Below are 19529 nucleotides of genomic sequence, written 5' to 3'. Positions count from 1 at the left end.
TTATGTAACTTATCAATTCATTCGTTTTTAACCGGATTACGAATAATTTAAAGAGATTCTTAATAAATTATCAATATTCAACATAAGTATTTTTTCTCCGTACGTTCAGGGAGAAATCTGTTATTCTATTCCCTTGCGATGTTTATGTCGCTGAACTTACGCCTTTAGGCTAACCATTTTTTGCCCAATATTTTATTTTACGAATAGGATTATTGTTTTTTTCAATAAAGCCCACGCTAATCCGATCCGTTGACATATAGAAAGTGACGGAGCCATGACACGTTTGCGCGCAGCACGTGTTCACGAAGCAAAGTCATAAATAAACCACTCACATCAAAGTCAATCACCCCACTGCCAAATCGGGTGGTGCGTAGGCAAACCCCAACTTCCCCCAGTGTGGCTGTGCAGCCATTGTACTGCCAAATCGAATGGTGAGTAGACAGAAAATTAAGTTCGTTATTGTATTCTAACTGGCGTTCTAATTGAATGTCAATTGTCTTTTACATCGCAGAACGGTTGCGTTCACTGCCACTGCTTTTGCAGTACCTGCATATCACCACACGCCCTCCTGATGTCGTCATCACTGTACAAATTGACTTAACCAGCCCGGAGGCCTTCGCACCCTAGTGGGTCGTCCTTCTGTACTGGTCTCTCCTTCTTCTTCACTGTCCTCTTCAAACACATCGAGAAGATTTACGGTGGGACTTGCGGCCAATTCCTCGCATCTCTCTTCAGACTCAGTTCGTTCTCTGTCAGGCATCTTCCGCAGGTCAAGCACATGTCTTGGTACACCATCAACTATGATATTGTTGACTGAATTAAGTCCTGTCACCCTTCCTTGCCTCCAGCGTGATGTGCATCTTTTGTCTACTGGTTTGACCGCAACGACATCGCCCACTTCAAACTCAGTCGATACTTCCTCTTCTATATTCACTTGCGCAGAAGGGTGCCTCCATGAATAAGTGTGAACCGAGCTAGAAGGCGCAACACCCTCATCCTTCTGACTCTTCGCAGCCAAATTATACCAAAATACTGCCTGCAGAGGATCGCTTCCACTTCTGGCTGCAGTTCTCTTTATTGTTCGATGATGTCGTTCAACTATACCATTTCCTGCTGGACGGTATGCCGCGCGAAATCTTTGACGTACATTCCATCTCTTACACATATCTGCAACACTATAGGAACGAAACGCAGTACTATTGTCCATGAGAACTTCACTGGGCGGGCCTCTTTCCCGAAACACTTCTTCCAGATTTTTGACAATCGAAACTGCGTTCTCTGATTCGATTTCCCGCCACACGGCAAATCTACTTGGCCCGCAATCGATGAGTGTGAAGAAACATTTCCTACCGAAATGAGTGACATCAACTGCCAAGCGACTCCAATTTGTTGCAACATTGAGGTTACCCGCTTCATGGGTTGACGGCGGTGGGTCAATTGTCCTGCATTGTATGCAGTTACGTACGCATCTATCGACGTCCTCTCTTCTCACCTCGGGATCAACCAGCCGGGCAAGATGAAGCGTTCGCTCTACTCCAAAATGATGCTGAGCATGTAAAGCTTCTACGCTTAAAGCACATATTTGCTCTCCAGTTTCTTTTTCAAGTATCTCCAACCTCTCTTCATACTCTGAAGATTGTAAGTCTCTTTCATGACGTTTCCTGTCATGGCTACTCTTTACCCAGGCCTTGCAGACCCTAGTAAGTACATCGGCTTTATTTTTACAAGACTCTACAAGGGTGATCGACAATGTGAGATCAAATTCTTCTACAATCTCCTTCACCAATCCCAGACGCCGCTTGACGAGCATCTCTGACATGCCAGAAACTTTTACACGACTACTCCCGGTAAGTGTAGATTTCACCCAGCACAAAACCGTTGCCGAATCTGTAATTATTTCCACAACTTGAAGATTCCACTTGAGAGCTAGGTTTAATCCCTTCAGGACAGCATCTAGCTCCGCTATGTTAATATGCGCTACATCGGTTGTCTTACGCAGCCATGCGGCGTCTTCAACAGTTCTTCCCTCAATTTCCAAGGTAACTCCAAGGGCCAGATTACTTGCATCACAATAAACTCTGGCATCACCTAATGATTCAGGCACTAGCCACTCCCCTTTTACAGGATCGTCAATTCTCACTCTCACAAGAAGCTCTTCAGCCATTTGTTGGGCCCTGTCGCCAACGTAATCATCCCATGCCTGGCCTTGACACTCTCTCTTCATGAAGCTGCAGGCTGTCCTTAACCATCCACACACAGGATAGTGCCCAGTCAGCTTGCCACAGATAGAAAATAATTCCCTTCTACTCAGGTGCGATCCTTCTTGCATTATGGGAATGTCATTGCCTCTTCTAAATATAAGACGTCCGACCTTATCACGTTCAATACGCAATCCGAGTACTCTTGCGCCCTCCAGCTTCTCGGGAGGCTTAGTTACGAGACCGTAAGTATGCAAGTGTGCCGCAACCTCTTCAGCTGATATTATGTTTTCATTCACTATAATGTCATCGATGTAGCTATCTGTGCCCCGTCGCACCCTTTCGTCAAGCGAGAGCACCTCGTTTACAATCCGTGTCATGATTTTGGGACCACACTTTAACCCAAAACCTAATCTTGTCAAACAGTATGTTTTGCCTTTATACTTAATGAGTTGGTACTTCCAAAGTTTTTCGTCAATGTGCACTTGTAAATATGCTGATTGGAGATCAAGCAACTTTAGAGGTTCACGTAGCTTCCTCCACTTCCGAAGTGTCTCATCACACACTGCTACATCCTCACCAGTATGGCACTGAACACTCTCGTTGAGTTCACGATAATCCAAGACAGGACGTACTTTTCCTTTGTTCTTTTGGATCACAGCCATTAAAGGAAGGATACCACCGGAGCTTCCCTTCCATGGCCTGAGCCAGCCCTCGGAGATCCACCTTTGAATCTCTTCTTCAAAAGCTGCCTCCGCTTCTGGTAACTTAGTGCTTCTATAGCACTCTACAGTGTTTTCTAATTCAGCAGGAGAACCTCTCCACACCCAACTCACGCACCAGTTTCTTCCGTTGAATGTAGCTTTAAAATCCTTGTTCTCAACAGATATTCTGTCTGCCGAGGTTTCACCAGACTCGACACAATTCGCACTGTACTCGTCTAGTCTGCTTCTTACGAACTCTACCCTATCGCGCATTATCGTAACACCACCCAGTTCTTCGATAACGTCCATGCCCAGTATAACATCGACTGCACTTAATAGTTTTTTCACCACCACACAGTCTACCAGTAGCGACACACCATGCACTACTATCTTGGCGACACCTCGCCCCTCACAAAATACACGACTGCCATCAACAGCAATCACATCACAACCAGGACCTTGTACACTACACAGCCCACTCATCACTACTGTACGAGAACACCCTGAGTCAACGAGTGCACGCACCTGCTTTCCATTGACTGCAACTTGGATTATTGGTAGCGCCTTTATTCTTGATTCAGAAGAGCTGCCGGCGCACCAGTTCTCCTGCTTCCGTTTCCCTTCCCACAGTGCCTGGCCAAGTGACCATCTTTTCCGCAGTTCCAACAGACACTTTTCAGCTGCTCACAACAGAATTTGACCATGTGTGGCCCACCACATTTAAAACAACGCCGTCTTGCATTTGGAGATATTGCGACAAATTTCTGTTGGCCCTGAGCCACCGCCACGACAGGCTGATTCACGAGCTCTGCCATAAGAGCTCTAGCACGCTCCATGATTGTTGACAGCGGCATTGTCTCTACTTTTGGCTGCGCGCGCAATTCACGTGATACCACTGAAGGCAGACCCACTATGAAAGCTTTCATGAGGAGAGCATCTGACGTCACACCCGCTAGCCTTGCCAACCTCCTCAGGTCCGTCATATAGACGTCGACCGGCTCATCACGCCATGTGCGCCTCACGAACTCCTCATAGGCCAGAAACGGGTTTGTTGCGAACGCACAAATCAAGGCATTTTTGATGGCGTCACCATTGCCCTTATCCTCTGCACTCAGCTCATTGTAGACAGCAAATGCAGGTCCCTCCAGAAACATCGGGATGATCGCGCACACATCCTTTACTTCTTTTATTTTTAAAACCAACTCGACTTTTGTTATCCACTGAATAACGTCGCTCTCGCCATTAAAACACCTTAATAAATCTCCGAGTTTAATATTTGACATCTTGCCGAAATAGCTTGTATTCTAACTGGCGTTCTAATTGAATGTCAATTGTCTTTTACATCGCAGAACGGTTGCGTTCACTGCCACTGCTTTTGCAGTACCTGCATATCACCACAGTTATAGTAAGGTAATGGTCCACAGCGCAGTTCAGTGTGAAACTTATCTGCACAGGGTCCTAGGCATTTGGTTTTTGTCGACTGCTTACCGACCCGTGGACGACGGGTTTATTCGAGTATGCCATAGATGAAAAAAAAATATATTATTTATCTAGGGATGGACAGAATCAATAAATCATCGATGATGATCGATGATTTACTCGACTTTTTTGATCATCGAAATAATTATATTAATTGTCAAGGACAAATCGATTCAGTTAAAAAAAATATTTGAAACCACAACCGTCACTTCATTGGTCAGAATTATTCGATATAAAAGCAGTCACGTCATTGGTCAGTATTCATCGACTCGTTAAAAATATCTCGGACCCGAATTGCTTGACAAATGAAGTATTCTTCCCGCGGGTGCATTCTGTTACAAAATATGATTTGATATGCATTTGGGATTACGCAATTATTGTTTGGTAATTGTGTTATGTTGATATGTTAAGTATTAGATATTATCTGTTTAATTATGATATTATCTACCAACCGAAGAAGCTACTAGTATGTGTAATTCGTTATTTTTTAGGTTGAAGTTAATGTTTCGATCCTGCCCATCGCTATGTTTTTCATAAACAATAACCATAGATTTTAAAAATACATGTTTTTATAACCTACAAAATAATATCTAGAAAATTTTATTTAGCTGTCACCTCGACTTTCCAGTTATTTCTTCAGCACAAAATAAAAATAACAGAAACCGCCCGTTTCTTATTTCGACATGTTTCGGTGTTCGCTAGGAGATGTATCAACATTGAAGTCATTAGCCTGTTATGTATATCCTGTAACCACTACCCAATTTACACAAAGTATCAGATGGAAACGTAAGCCCCGATGGCTCCCGGTTGCCAAAAGTAAGCTCTTCAGGATACCTGTGAGACCCGTCATCCCCGCTGAAGAAAAAATCGAACTCTTCAAGATCCACGCTCACTACAAAACACAGATGAGAGCAGTCAAAAAATTTATCAGTGCGGAGTTGGCCGCCGAGACCACTTCTCTAGAAAACGTTAATTCCGAGAAGAGTTTGTTGGAAGCGTCTATTGATTTTAAGCGATGTGAAGAAGAGAATAACAAATGGAATGCAGAAGTAGCAGCAATTCGAGCGCAGAGATTGGAACGGACGTTCGCCAAGAGAGAAGAGGATATTATCAATTCAATGGCGCGCAAGGATCTCCTAATCCAAAAAATGAAAAAGGATTCAGATGAGAAAATCAGACGATTTAAGGTCAGTTTCTATTTAATCAGTCAGAGTCCCTACTATAGTCCGGGCTATAAATATTTATTACTTTATTTTCTGATTGATGCGTAATGTGATATTGTCTTGCCGCAGTTTAGTACGTTTTTGCATAAACAATCCTTTTTCATTGCGGCATTGCTTGCCCATTCGCATTTCAGTTCTGCCATTCATTTTGCATTATCTGTGACCTTTTTTAAATGGTCTTTAAGATATTTTCATTATTTAATTAACAAATATATTTGTACAGCTTGAGGTGATTTTTCACGAAAATGGCGCTATATAAATTATTCAAATATTATTATATATTTGTTATAAGATGATCTTGAACATGCTTGCCTAATATCTATATCTCCATAGCATGTTTGGTCACATTAATTTTAGTAAAAGCCCTCGTTTCTGTGCCATCGGTCATGCTATGTGGATACATATTTAATAAAAAAATCTATTCTGCCGTCATCACCAAAAATACAGCAAAAGTAAAAATGACAATATTGATATTATTTATAGAGAATTCGATATTAATTTCCCAGGGGAATATTATATTAAAAATGTCTGGGCTTCTCAATCTATACACGGTGTCCGGAAACTCGTAGTACAAGCGGGAAACTGGAGAATCTACACCACATGGGGAACCCAAAAAAACATAAAGTTTTTTGATTTGAGCATTTTCAAAAAAAAAAAAAAAACCAAAAAAAAATATTTTTCGGCTATTTTAGGGTTAAAGTTTTTTCTGGTGTTTAGGGTTGAATAACAGATGTTTTAACCCTGCAGAGCAGAAATATTTTATGATTACACCGGGTTAAATGAAGGGTGATTTCAAAATAATGCTTCAAATCCGAGTTTCTTCATTTGTTATACTTTCAAATAGTTTTAATTAGTTGGGTACTTTGATCTTCAGTAATAATTTATAAGAATTTGATTAAAAAAAAAAAAATAAAAAAAATAAAAAAATCAACTTCAAACTCAATTTACTCGATAACGAAAGCTCAAATAAAAAAAAAAAATACTACAAAATCGACTCCAAATGTGATGTAGATTCACCAGTTTCCCGCTGGTACTACGAGTTTCCGGACACCCTGTATATAAATAAAAATGTCCGTTTGTTCAAAATCTTAACTCATACCACTCCTTTGTCGAGTGTGGCTCGACATTATATTTCTTACACCAACTCCTATGTCGAGTCATACTCGACATTATAGTAACGCAATTTCGAAAAATAATTTAAATTATCAAATGTATTTTTTTTTCTTTTAAACACTTTATATCTCATTCTGAATATTCCGAATACGCAAAATACATATATCTCGTCAAGTTTCGCCTTTTAGATAATTTTTAAAATTGTATTATTTTTAACCTTGTAAATGCACTGCGCAGTTATTTGGTTGCGACGCATGTAAGTAGGTAGGTACTTGCCTGTCTACCTGCGTAACAATAGGAAGCGCTGAGGGATTTCTCCCAACACATAACAAAGGATTCTTATACCTATTCACTTGTTATCACATAATATTTTGTTCTGTTTGTGTATTTACATTTGTTTTTACTGTTTTTAGTAGCAAATATTTCGTTAATAGTGAATAAGGGCATATTAAGTTGTTAATTTTATATATTTCTATGGTTTTTGTACTCTATGTAAAGAAAGAGTAATAAAAATTACATATTTTAAAAATTTTTGTTTAACTTTTTATTGAGGCCACTTTTTATCCCTTTTTTGTAAATTAATTAAGGAGTTGGTAGTAGGTAATTAAAAAAAAAATTAGGAGTGCAAAGGGTTAAATCAATGATCGTTTTGAAATTTTGACATAATGTTGAATTTGCATGTTTTTTATATATACCTATGTTATATAGATTGTCACTTGCGACAGGTGAAAAAAACAAAAACATGCTTTTTTTGAGTCTTTTGAATTTTTTGAATCTGTTTGAGAAACAAGCTTTTTTTAAAAACAGCGTCATCTGTTGGACTTAATAAGCAACATGCGCTAATATTTTCCCATCTGCACAGACAGACTGAACTACAGCAACGCATCGCGGTGTACAGCTAGTTGCAGCTACAGGATTAAGTGGGTAATTGTAAATAAATATGTCGGCAATATTCTAAATATGTTTATTTTTCTAGGAACAATCCAAGCTGTTCATCACCCCGGATACTCTGGATGCAGCTATCGAGGCAGCAATAAACAGCACCGTGGACTATAACTTTGCCATAGACACTAATGGTGACATCTACGCTGGACGCGAAGGTGGTATTCAGTCAGAAGAGGAGGAGAAAGCACAAGCGACCTCCTAGTATACTGTCTTACCGTAGCTTATTGTATCATCTTGTAGTTTGTAGTCAAATAAATGTACATTTACACCATTGGAATGTTTTATTATATATTCTCTAGTACTCCAAAATGTAACCTATAAAAATGAACTTTACCGAGAAATTGTGGGCATTCGAGGAAGACGTGGCACAAGTGAAATCAAGAATAACAAGGGTATGTATGAGGCAATGTACGAATGTGAGTAGCCGTGTCCCAATCATAGCGTTAGCAACTCAAAAAAATTGCAGTCAAAAGGACAAACGAAATCAATTGTGATGGCAATAATATTTTGGGCCTTTCGTTAATGTTTTACTATTGCGGTATCAGTATACCTATTTACTATTACAATTCAAAATGTTTAAACATTTTACAAAGAAATTATTGTCTACCCTAATTTCATTAAATACAAAAAAATTAACCCATAAAAAACGTTTTATTTTTAGAATGTCAAATCTATTTTTGACCTAGTTGCGCCATCTCTTGGGACAGCTAGCAGCCATTTACAAAGTTTTTTTTTTGGTTTAACTGAGTATTGATCTTTTCTCCCCATATGTTTGCGTGTGTATGTTATTTGCCATAAAAAATTGATAGAATATCGGATGCTGAGAAGTTTGTTAATTTCCACTTCCAAGATTTCCATTCATTTACGAAAACAAAAACGAAATTCAAATAGATGTATGTATAGGGTTTTCCAATAAGAGATGTTATTTTGATATTCAATCGTAAAAGATCAATGGTTTCATTTGTGTGGCACGTAGTGCCGTCTTGTTGAAAGTAAACGTTGTACAGATCCATACCATCCAATTCCGGCCATAAATCATTAATCATCTCCCGATAGCGCAATCCATTCACCGTAACTGTTGCTCCAGCCTCATTTTCGAAAAAGTAAGGTCCAATGACTCCGTTGGACCATAAACCGAACCGAACAGTCACACATTGAGGATAGAGAGGCTTTTCAACAATAACTCTTGGGTTTTCCGAGCCCCAGATGCGACAATTTTGCTTGTTGACGAAGCCATCGAGGTGGAAATGGGCCTCATCACTCAAGATGATTTGCATTTGATTCACTCAAGTGAATTTTAATAATTTCAATGAGTTGTTGAAGCGCGTATCGTTCTATTTTTATTAACGGCGTAGTTTCTACTTCTCAAATGTCAAAAATGACAGCTTCAAAAGTAACATCTACCGAAATAGCGGGCTATTCAAAATAACACCTCTTATTGGAAAATCCTATACATAAAAATAGAAAATGCATTTTTTACATCATTGTATGTATATTAAAAATAATTTATATTAATTGTACACAATATTATAAAGCATTCATTTGGTTTCCATTTGCTGGAACATCCTCTCCCAGTCCGGTGTGGCAGTCAGTTTGCTTTGAATAGAGCCCAGGTTGATCATGGTGCCACTTCGTTCTTCGGAATTGACTGAGACGGACATAACGTCCTGGCGAAAGCAGGCCTGAGTGCCGAGGGCCAGGTCGTAGAAAGTGCCGCCGATCATTAATTTGATCTTGCCGGACTTGAAGATGCAGATCTTACCGATTTGGCCCTCGGCTAAATGTCGGGCCGTGCAGACTGGGTGCTGAAAACAAAAGAAAACAGTTAAATATGATTAGATATTTTGATGGCAAAAAGTATTACATATTGTGATTTGTTTTTGAGGTATTATGCCTTTGCACTACCTCCTTATTTAGTCAACGTTTAAAACAGTGTTACATTGAAGATTGTGGTGAAGTGTGGGCAGTGTACATAGTTATAAGGAAAAATTAGTCGCCTGAAATATCACTACAAATTGAAAATATCTCCCAAGTAAAAATAAATATAATTATTTGTTATCCTTTATGCTATGCATAAAACCAAAGATATTAGAAGAACGAGATATGCTATGTTGGCCGCTGGACCGTAGCCGGAGTACTACCTAATTAGGGTACTTTGAACGGTATCGGGACGTGTACGCACAGAAATCTGTTCTATGTATTAGTGCGGATACCTTAGCGCAAGCGAAGGTGTGCAGTAGTATTGGTGAACAAAACCGGCGACACTCGGCAAAACAATTCCACTCAGTACGAACTGCTCATAGCACATCTCGTTCTTCTAATATCTTTGCATAAAACCTTGTCTTATAAACATTAGTTTATCATTAAAAATAATAATATTTGACAAGTCGAAATATTTTACCAACAAATGTAGATATAATATGTCTCGACGCCATCTAGTGGGAAATTTAGCAATAACAAAGCCTTTCCTACAAAAATAAAGTTGATTGTTTATAGGTGAAAAAAAAATAATAAGCAGTAACTGTTGATTAAGGTACTAGTACATATTGAATTATTTGGCGGGTTGGAAATAAGCCGACATAGCTCAGTGGTTCAGAGCACCTGACCGGACATCAAAAGATACGGGTTCAATTCCCGTTGGCAGCATTTATTTTTAATATTTTCAATTTGTATTGATATTTCCGGCAACTAATTATTCTTATAATTATTTGTTATCTTTTATGCTATGCATAAAACCTTGTCTTATAAACACTAGTTTATCATTAAAAATAGTGTACATAGTGTTGCACACTCCAATCCTCTTAGGACTGGTATTTCAGTATAATTAGTTAATTTAAAAGTAGCCCCGTCATCTCTATTAATATTAAAGGGATTTTTATGGATTTCATGTTCACGTTCAAGCTCAAGTTCCGGAAACGTGTTCATAATCTAAAACACTTGCAAGTGAGATGCAAAACCCGCTGTGGAAATTTCTGCTGGTTTTGATACATTTACAAGAAAAACGGAAAATAATATTATTTTGATAATTTTTCTAATTATTTAAATATTTAGCATAAAAGGTATATTCAAGGTCTTCCAGTTTTTTGTGACTATCTCGAGATTTCCGAAAAATTCCAGAGCGGGTTTTGCAACTCCACGATTCATATCAAAGTACATTTCCCGGAAATAACGGAAATTATAAGAAATGGCGATAAAAAAGCAATTCTATTTATAATCATGAGAGATTTGAGGGTTGAGTTTTTTTTACGTTTTTCTTGAAATAACTGTCGATGTGAATTAATAATTTTAATGTTCAAATTTATTACACACGGTGTATCAGGACGTACCTAACAGACTTAAATCAGCTGTTCTAGAGCTTACTTGGAGTAAAAACGAAGATAGCTTTTTGGTCTCGGGAATAATAATTTGTAGATAGTTGACATTTGTCACATGAGAATGGGTCGTTACTACATAACATATAACTCATTCTTGAGTTCATCAGCTCGGCTGTGGAATGATTCACAGACTTCTGTGTTTCCACCCTCCTACAATATGGGCCCCTTCATGACCCAGGTTCACTCCTTTCGTTTAGCAGGCCAAATATCTCCAAGAAGACCCGATACAAAGCATCACCAAAGATTACATAGGCTCCCAGGGAAATTATTTTGCTCAAGGCCCCCTGTATGGAGAAAATCTTTATTACGCCACTCACAAGAACTTAATACCACCGCGCTCATACCATGAGACTCACTGTCCAATGCTGTAGGAACAGGATGGTGAAGGGAATCAGAAGAGATTAAAAAAAATTACCGTTGTTTTCTTTTCTTTTTCTGCTCCATCTGTTTTTTTATCTTTGTCTGTGGGTTCTTCATCCGGTCCTCTTCCGGGAAAACTATCGGGAAACTGAAAAAAAAACGGGATGATACAAATTCCACAAAATACAATACATAAAACAATGACGACTGCATGATGCAAAAAATGACGCCACTGACTTAATACCTTTTGGTTCTAGCTCATTTACCACCCGTTCTGTCTCTCTTACACTTGCCTGACATCGTAAATCGCTATTAATTTGAATTTCATAATGATGATGAAAAACAGTTTCGTATTGGAAATTTAAGGCTCGATTGTTCAGGTTTTTGAATCACGAAATAGGCCCACATTTCCTTTCTTGTGTACTTCTAAAATCTATGTTCATCTTAATACATACATAAAATTAATTCTGTTTTAACGTGGGGGATTTATATAGGGTGTCACCCCGGACACCCTGTATTATCACCGTGTAAAAAATAAAGTACGTCATAATGTATTGAAAAATGAGGGATAGAGATAGGTTCTATTGTATGAAATTATCTTCAGGATGTGTGTAGAAACAAAGGCGTTACTATGGGTCCGTGCAATTCGCAGCAGTACGGGTGAACGATGTTGGTGTCACTTTTGTATGCGCAGTTTCATACTAATAATGCTTCATAGCTTATTTCCCTCATTTCTGTTATCTGTGGCTAATACAAATAAAAAATATTTTATTAATTTATGCCCATCTTGGCTCGAGTCCCAAAATACTTATTATAAACCTACTTCATTCTGTGCAAAAGGAGGGCGGTTCTACAGATACTTCTAGCAGCATTAATCCCCAGTGCAACGGTGCACGTATATGAAACTCGACAGACACAAGTGTAACACCCGTTCACAGATGATGTTGGCTTCATGAAAATGTGTTGTTTCTTCGATTTGCTTTTGCGTAAGTCGGCTCATATGTGGAATGTGCTACCGACATCTGTTTTTCCTCCTTCATATAAACCGGGCCTCTTCAAAACTCGCATTAATAAATCCCTTTCTGTAGCCCCTACCTTCGCACAAGTCTGCCCAACGGCGATATAGTCCCCCTGTCTTTAAATTATAGAGAGAGTGCTCTTGTGAGTGTCATAAAAATAAATAAAATCTGGGATTATCCAGCTATTTTATGTTTATAATTTACCTGTAATAAAAGAAGAGTGGGTTTTTCTGACTGCAATAAGTTGGTTGTGTCACGGGTGGTATTAGCATCTTCCAATTTAACTTTCATTTCCGATTTAGTCAGAAGATTTTCTGTCACTGAAAACAACACAGATATTGTTAGAAACATACAACAAAAATTCAAGCATTTAAATTTCAACCCAAAGTAGAATATTTAGTAAGTTATAGGTGGAACTGCACTAGAGTGTCGCTGTACTTCACTTCACTTAGTAATCGAACTATAGCACGGCAGTGTATGTCATTATATCAGTCATCTGCACTGTTAGTGTTGAACAATACTGACGAATCTGGTGAAGATTTTATGGAAGAGTATTTGCTATGTGAGGAGGCAAAAATACAAGATTCTCGATGCATGATATCAAGTCTTTGTTCTGCATTTTATAGGGCAAAGACTTGTGCTTGCAAAAAAGACACGCTCATACACTGTACTCGCAAGGACTTTGAGTAAGGATTTGCAAAATGAAACAGGGACTACGAAATTCTTCGATCAACTGATTGAGCCAATTGCTTCCCTATTTATTGGGCAAAAATTAAATAGTTTTAACATGTGTTAATATGAAGCAATAATTATTCCTTAATACAATGAAAAGAAAGTTAGGTATTAATGTGACAAGCCGTGCAGTGGAGCGACTCTCGAGTGCGGTTTAAAAATCTTTATTGCAAACAAGAATAAATCTTGTGCTTTTTACATAGATAATAGAAACAAAGGGAGATAAAGTGTGTCGACTATCGCTGCACAACTATCAGAGCGGCGGAGCCAATGAAAGCTATGCATTTATTGTGTACTTAGAGACAGAGGCTGGTGCCACTGTGATTTGACGTGAATTGCAGTAGTACAGATGAACGATAATTGTGACACTAAACTTATGACTTCATGGCCAATTTCCATCATTTCAATTATCAATGGTTTCATACATCGATATGTTATAATCTAAAAAGCACACAATTTTATGCAAACACATGACATGATATAGATTTATTGATAATATAGTGCAAAAAAACCTGAGAAGTGTAAAAATCATTGTTTTGAGAGAACTGAAACTAATGCAAGATAAACTTACACAAAAAATCTTGTGAATCTGTTTTTTTTAAATATGTAATACATATTTTAAAATTTATTCTAATATCCCAATTAGGAGAAAAGAATATCAAGATTATTCAATTGATAATACAGAGGAAGATTTATGGAGTTGAAACCTGCGTTCGGTAGAAGTACAGATATGATTTAAGATCCTCACAGCCAAAAGATCGGTTTCCGGGGTAATAAGCCGCGTCGTGCTGTTATTTCCTTCTTAAGCTAACGTTTCGGATAGTCTTGCAGTCTCCACCATCTGCCATGATGATGGACAATGCAGACTGTCTGAAATGTTGGCTTAAGAAGGAAAAGGTGCAACATGGCCAATTACCCCAAAAATTAATCATTGTGGTACAAGTGCAAATCTGTTGAGTTGTTCCGGGCTGCAGCCTGCACGGTGAAAATCGCACTGACTATAGCCAATCTTCGATAGGAAAGGACACCAGAAGAAGAGGAAGACTGTGTTTTTACAGAGCAAAGACTTGAACAAGCAAATATTTCTGCATATAAATGTGAATCACTAATAAGTGGGTACACCAGTGGAAGAAACTCAGAGGCAGACCGAGGAAGAGGTGGATAGACTGCGTCTAAGAGGATTGGAGCAAGATGGGAAGGATTGAGGATTGGAGGAGAATGCAAGGGACCGCAGCTGGAGGAGGAAATCAAACCCCATCCTGAGACATAGCCCCGCAATCATGATGATCATTACACTTTCGATTCTTTTGCAATACATGATCGTAATGGTAACAAGATAAAACAGAGCAATGACAAAACAGAACATGAAAAAAGAATAGGTTAGGTTAGCTGCGTTTTTTCCTCAATGTTATGGTATTGTCACTGTTTTGTTTTGTCATGGAACACAGAAAAATACACTTGAATGAAATGTAGGAATAGTATTCGCTATATTGTGTAGCATCCTTGAACACTGAGAGTAATCGCTTTATACTTCAGGTACAGAATAGGAATGCACGGCATTATGTCTGTAAGACGGGATGAAGCATATCGGATAGTCCAGCTGTCTTACTCTGTGAGTCGTCCAATGGTTCGGGTTTTATATCAACCTCCTGCTTTATTAAGGGAGGAGGCTTAGCGATGATTCCTTGCTTGGAGATGGAAAGGGAACCTAAAATATGCATTAAACAGTTGATATTCCAATACAAATTAACATTTTTTAAGGGCCCAGTATATCCGCATTCCAGGCATTTACAAACTTGACATTTCAATATGAATCATTATTTTTGAAGGGCTGGGTATTTCGGCATACCATGGATTTATACAATTGACTTGGCAAAACGAATTATTATTTTTGAATGGACTAGTATTTCGGGATTTCAGGGATTTACAAATTTGATATTTAAACATAAATTTTTAATTTAGAAGTGCTGAGTATTTCGGGATTCCAGAGAATTACAAGGTTGATATTCCAATACAAATTATTCCAGAGGAAACAGTTGAAATTCCACTACTAACATTTTGAAGGACCCAGTGTTTAGGGATTCAAGAGATTTACACAGTTGATATCCCAATGCAAATGATTATCTTTGAAGGGGCCAGTATTTTGGGATTCCAGGAATTTACAAAGATGTATCCTCACCGAATGTATTGATGGGTAGTCGGACAGGGGGCAGGGGGATGTCAGTTAGGGTGTCTATCTCATCATCATCATTCATCAGTTCCTTAATCTGCTGCTCCTCTATCTCCTTGTCAACCTGGAGCATAGACACACATAAACTGAATGTGGCATTGGGGCCTAATTAGGGGGAACTAATAACTAGGGGGAAAGAGAGTAAAATGATTGAAGGAAAGACTTATTGATATGCATCAATCCTGCGAGCTGGATTTTGGTCTTCTTCTCATATGGTGGACAGGTTGAGTGACACAAGCGAGGATTTGGATCCAGAATGCTATATCTTCAGAAGATAAACAGCCAGGAGATCGTAAAAATCTATAGAATTTGGTCACTACGGAACTGTACATTTTCAAATGTACTGTAGTTTTTGTTTAAGTCTGAAAAAGTCAGTAGAACTGAATTCTTACCAGTCATGTAGGTTTGGAAGCCATTGTATATCAATCTATCTCTGGATTATCAGATAGGTAAAATTATATTTCCCATTTCTTCAATAAGAGCGAAATTTGCAATACTCTGAACTGAGCCCCGATGTAGGGTTTGCAATCCTGCAATCCTGCAGTATTTTTGCAATATTTGATCCTGGGCATTTGCGGGATTGAAAAAATATTTAATTTTCACCAAAAAAATCCTGTGATGACAGTCCCATCAACTACTGTGGAAGCAGAGAGAGCGTTTTACGCTGCTGTACTTTAATGCACAAATAATATCCATTCACGTATGGACGACAGGACTCTCCATAAAGTTTTTAATGTTTCTTAAAATGCTTATTACATACCTAACTTTTTCAATGTATTTTTTAAAATAATATTACCAGTAATGATTGATCTCAAATTGATGTTGAGAGTCCTGGCAGTGAAAGTAACATTTTTATATTTTTGATAAATTTACTTTTTAGGAAAGTCCTCTTAAAATACTTATTATGTTACTTTTTCAATATATATTTATATCACATAAATTAGTATCAAAGATAATTGATACCGAATAATAATAAAAATGTTGGCATTATTTCACTTGATAAAAATCCTTTCCTTGATAAAAATCCTTTCATTGATTCCTTGATTCCTAAATTCTATCCCGCAATCATGAAGAATTTGAAAAAGGTGCGAGATTTGCAAATCCTTTACCCATGAAACCACACCCTCTAATCCTTTTTCAACCATAAACCCATAGTTAAAATGTACAATTTGTGCTCTTACTATAGTATTAGTACAGGTACAGTGTACCCAGGGTCGGTTCATGGTCATTCTTAAAGGAGGTCCAATCAAAGTTCATTAATATAAATTTCCATTCTAAAATCTATTAAATTTTTACTGTACAAATACAAAATACTGTACAAAAAAGTTATAAAAACCCCAACAGTATTTTTTTACTTGATTAACTTAAAAATATGCATTCTAATTTTAATTGTTTTGCTTTCATCCGAAGCGCACACAAATATGACATTATTGGAATGTGACATGTGGAGAATTCTATAGAAGCTCAGATGTCAAGTACACAATGTATAGTAAATGCTAATGAAAGAATGTCCACTGAGCGACAGAATACAAATATTTTGACCCCGGAGAGGTACATACCTCTCACCGAGTTTATTAGTAAAGAGTGGCGTGCTGTTCAAAATGTATTACACAATATTATAATACTTGTCTGTCTTTTTTCTCCATTTGGAAGTTCACTGCACATATGCCCCTTAGAGAAAACCACCACCGATTGTACTCAAAACAAAGGGTACATGTCGGTTTGTGTATTTTATAGAATTATCATTTACCTTCCACTCATTCTTGATTTTGAGAGTTGGCTTGGCGAGGTCCCCGCTTCCACCCCCATCTCCCCTCCCACCACCCCCTCCCGCCCGGTCACCCCCGTAGCCCCGCGAGGACCCGTGACGCACTCCCGCTGCAACTCCTGCAATTCAATGAAAAAACTCAAGAAGTAAAACATATCCAAGCACCAAGATTTCTTGCCCGCGGGAGTAGAAGTTACGGCGCCAAAACTTATAAGGCTTATTTATGTTTTTACATTTGTTTATCATGCAAAGCCGTTCATCCGGAGTTAGTATCAAATCTATCCATTATTATATCCACTATTTATTTATGAGGTATGTTATTATAGCCTTCTTGTAACTAAATTCCGAGCTGATGAACACATCCACTATTATTGAGAAAGTATTACATGGTACAACATACCTTCCGAGAAGACTCCAGTGGCTCGTAGGATGTTGCTCCCCCTGCCAGCTCCCCGGTTGGATCCTCGCCCCGCCCCTCCTCCTCGAATTTCACGCTTTCTATCACTGGATACTTCGCTGGTCACCACACTGTAAGTTAAATTATAAGTATAAAATACTTATATTAGTTCAGTATTCCATTATGACTTCCTCAAATTCGATGGCCTATTTCTATAATAAGCCTATTATCAAAGACATCTCAAAAATCACTGATCCTAAAAATAGTGTTTGAAATTTTTTTAACTAAATTTTTTCATAATGCAAATGGTTCAATTGAATGAACTTATACCACATATTTTTCGAAAATTCTTAATTAAAGTAATCATGTAATTATTCTCTTTTATTTTAAGAAATCGTAAAACCCGTAAAAATCCAAATATATTTTTAAATTCTTATAAAACTGGAACTTTTTCCTACCCAGGAACTGGAGTCGACAAATCTACAAATATCGCCAAAAGCCGATCGGGAGAACTGACATTAATTTAGTATTTTAACTGCTGTAATGTCATCCGATTTCAGAGAAATGCGTATGTGTATGTGATTACCCCCGAAAATTGATAGATTGCATTTTCATCGACAACAAATACACATATAAAAAATTCATATGAGTGTATTTAAAAAAAAAAAGACTGTATTAATTTATTTTCTGAAGTTTTTGTTTGTGTACTTTATAATATAAGCATCATAATGCTTCACTGCTGGAAAACTTTTAGAATCACTGGCCACTCTCAATTTGAACACATCAAACAAGAAAAAATATGGCATAATTGTCTCTGTAGAGCAAGGCTGCCCAACCCCAGGCCCGCGGGCCACAGTGTGGCCCGTGAACGAATTATAAGTGGCCCGCGTGAACCATTTTACTTACTCTTAGTTTACTCAGAACGAGAATCAGCGAGGAAAAAATCTAACCTCCTGAACTTACTTTTTAAACAAAAATACACCGGTTTTTGATATAATATTTTTTGCGTCCGAAATGGAATCTTGTAGCCACCCCCCCCCCCCCCATGGAATTCGAAAAATTGTTGTGGGGAATCACATACGATATTTTTGGGTGTGCGGAATTTTTCTCAGCGAAGTTCCGTAACCCCCCCCCCCCATGGATTTCAAATATTTTGTGGGGAGCAGTCATTTTGAATTTTTTTTTTAGTGGGGAATTATGTTTTATAGAAATTCTCTAACAACCCCCCCCCCCCCCCCCCCATGGAAATAGGAACCGTCAGTATTCAGTGGCCCGCCAGTGATTTTTAAATCGTCAATTTCGCCCAACTGTTGGGCAGCCTTGCTGTAGAGGTAAGCCATCGATTACTCTCTTTCGCCAAACCAACTAAATTGATAACCACAAAATTAAAATACTTACGTCTTGTTTTTATTTCTGACAGCATTGAGGTTAGGCGGGAATATTTTCTTTGCGATAGGTTTACTTCCTCCCAGTGTCAAATCTCTCGCACGCTTGAAAGAGGGAAGTCTGGTAGGCGATGAAAGTCCTGGCTCTGTTTTGATTTCTATCCCCAGAGCCGGGTTGATCGTTTTCTTCTCCACATTATTACTCATTGTTAAAATAGATTATAAGTTACCAGCACCGGTATAACCAGAAGAAGAAGTATGGTTTCTATCATTCAATATTGAAAGTAATTTAAAAAGATAATAATACAATAACACAGTTGTTTATCACCCAAAAATAAACCTATGCCTATGTCATGCCTATGTTGAATATTGAGCTGTCAGAAATTGACAACTTAATATGGAAAAAGTCCATAGATTAAAAAAATTCTCAGCATATAAAATAGTGTTGGACTTGTGGTACGATTATATTTTTCGCTTGAATCTTTGTATGGCAAATAATTTAAAAGCTGTTCTGTTAAAAAATATTATTTGTTTATATACTTTGTAAAATTTAAAAAAATCTATTTTTCCTTCTAAATTTAAAAATAAACTAGTACCTCTTT

The 19529-nt window shown here is 37.9% G+C and overlaps 3 protein-coding genes across 3 annotated transcripts; 1 reads left to right on the top strand and 2 right to left on the bottom strand.

Annotated features, from left to right (window-relative positions):
- Positions 1–580: 580 nt before the first annotated feature.
- On the bottom strand, positions 581–4056 carry LOC149417500 (uncharacterized). Its single transcript, XM_089640591.1, has 3 exons — positions 3675–4056; positions 1772–3582; positions 581–1006 (listed from the first exon to the last, which is right to left on the bottom strand). Exons 1-3 carry the CDS (start codon positions 4054–4056, stop codon positions 581–583), a joined length of 2619 nt encoding a protein of 872 aa, XP_089496717.1.
- An 866-nt stretch (positions 4057–4922) lies between these two features.
- Positions 4923–7933, top strand: mRpS26 (mitochondrial ribosomal protein S26). Its single transcript, XM_089640342.1, has 2 exons — positions 4923–5568; positions 7694–7933. Exons 1-2 carry the CDS (start codon positions 5065–5067, stop codon positions 7862–7864), a joined length of 675 nt encoding a protein of 224 aa, XP_089496468.1. The 5' UTR covers positions 4923–5064; the 3' UTR covers positions 7865–7933.
- Positions 7934–9142: 1209 nt separating this feature from the next.
- Positions 9143–19313, bottom strand: Polr3D (RNA polymerase III subunit C53). Its single transcript, XM_089640590.1, has 8 exons — positions 18941–19313; positions 17546–17673; positions 17128–17264; positions 15327–15441; positions 14757–14855; positions 12620–12735; positions 11452–11544; positions 9143–9467 (listed from the first exon to the last, which is right to left on the bottom strand). Exons 1-8 carry the CDS (start codon positions 19132–19134, stop codon positions 9201–9203), a joined length of 1149 nt encoding a protein of 382 aa, XP_089496716.1. The 5' UTR covers positions 19135–19313; the 3' UTR covers positions 9143–9200.
- Positions 19314–19529: the final 216 nt, after the last annotated feature.

This window comes from Hesperophylax consimilis, chromosome 15 (genome assembly GCF_061612785.1).
Source record: "Hesperophylax consimilis isolate HC1 chromosome 15, BYU_Hcon_1.0, whole genome shotgun sequence".
NCBI classification, from domain to species: Eukaryota; Metazoa; Arthropoda; class Insecta; order Trichoptera; family Limnephilidae; genus Hesperophylax; species Hesperophylax consimilis.
The sequence above is the reverse complement of the archived record's forward strand: the minus strand, read 5'-3'. Positions and strand labels throughout refer to the sequence as shown.

Coding starts and splice junctions, on each gene's coding strand:
- LOC149417500 (XM_089640591.1), bottom strand. CDS start 4,056: ATGTTTCTGGAGGGACCTGCATTTGCTGTCTACAATGAGCTGAGTGCA. Junction 3,583..3,674: donor TGTCGTGGCGGTGGCTCAGG/GCCAACAGAAAT, acceptor TGTTGTGAGCAG/CTGAAAAGTGTCTGTTGGAA. Junction 1,007..1,771: donor TGGGATTGGTGAAGGAGATT/GTAGAAGAATTT, acceptor TTGGCTGCGAAG/AGTCAGAAGGATGAGGGTGT.
- mRpS26 (XM_089640342.1), top strand. CDS start 5,065: ATGTTTCGGTGTTCGCTAGGAGATGTATCAACATTGAAGTCATTAGCC. Junction 5,569..7,693: donor AGAAAATCAGACGATTTAAG/GTCAGTTTCTAT, acceptor TTATTTTTCTAG/GAACAATCCAAGCTGTTCAT.
- Polr3D (XM_089640590.1), bottom strand. CDS start 19,134: ATGAGTAATAATGTGGAGAAGAAAACGATCAACCCGGCTCTGGGGATA. Junction 17,674..18,940: donor GTCAGAAATAAAAACAAGAC/GTAAGTATTTTA, acceptor TTTAACTTACAG/TGTGGTGACCAGCGAAGTAT. Junction 11,545..12,619: donor CCACTCTTCTTTTATTACAG/GTAAATTATAAA, acceptor TTTTTTTTTCAG/TTTCCCGATAGTTTTCCCGG.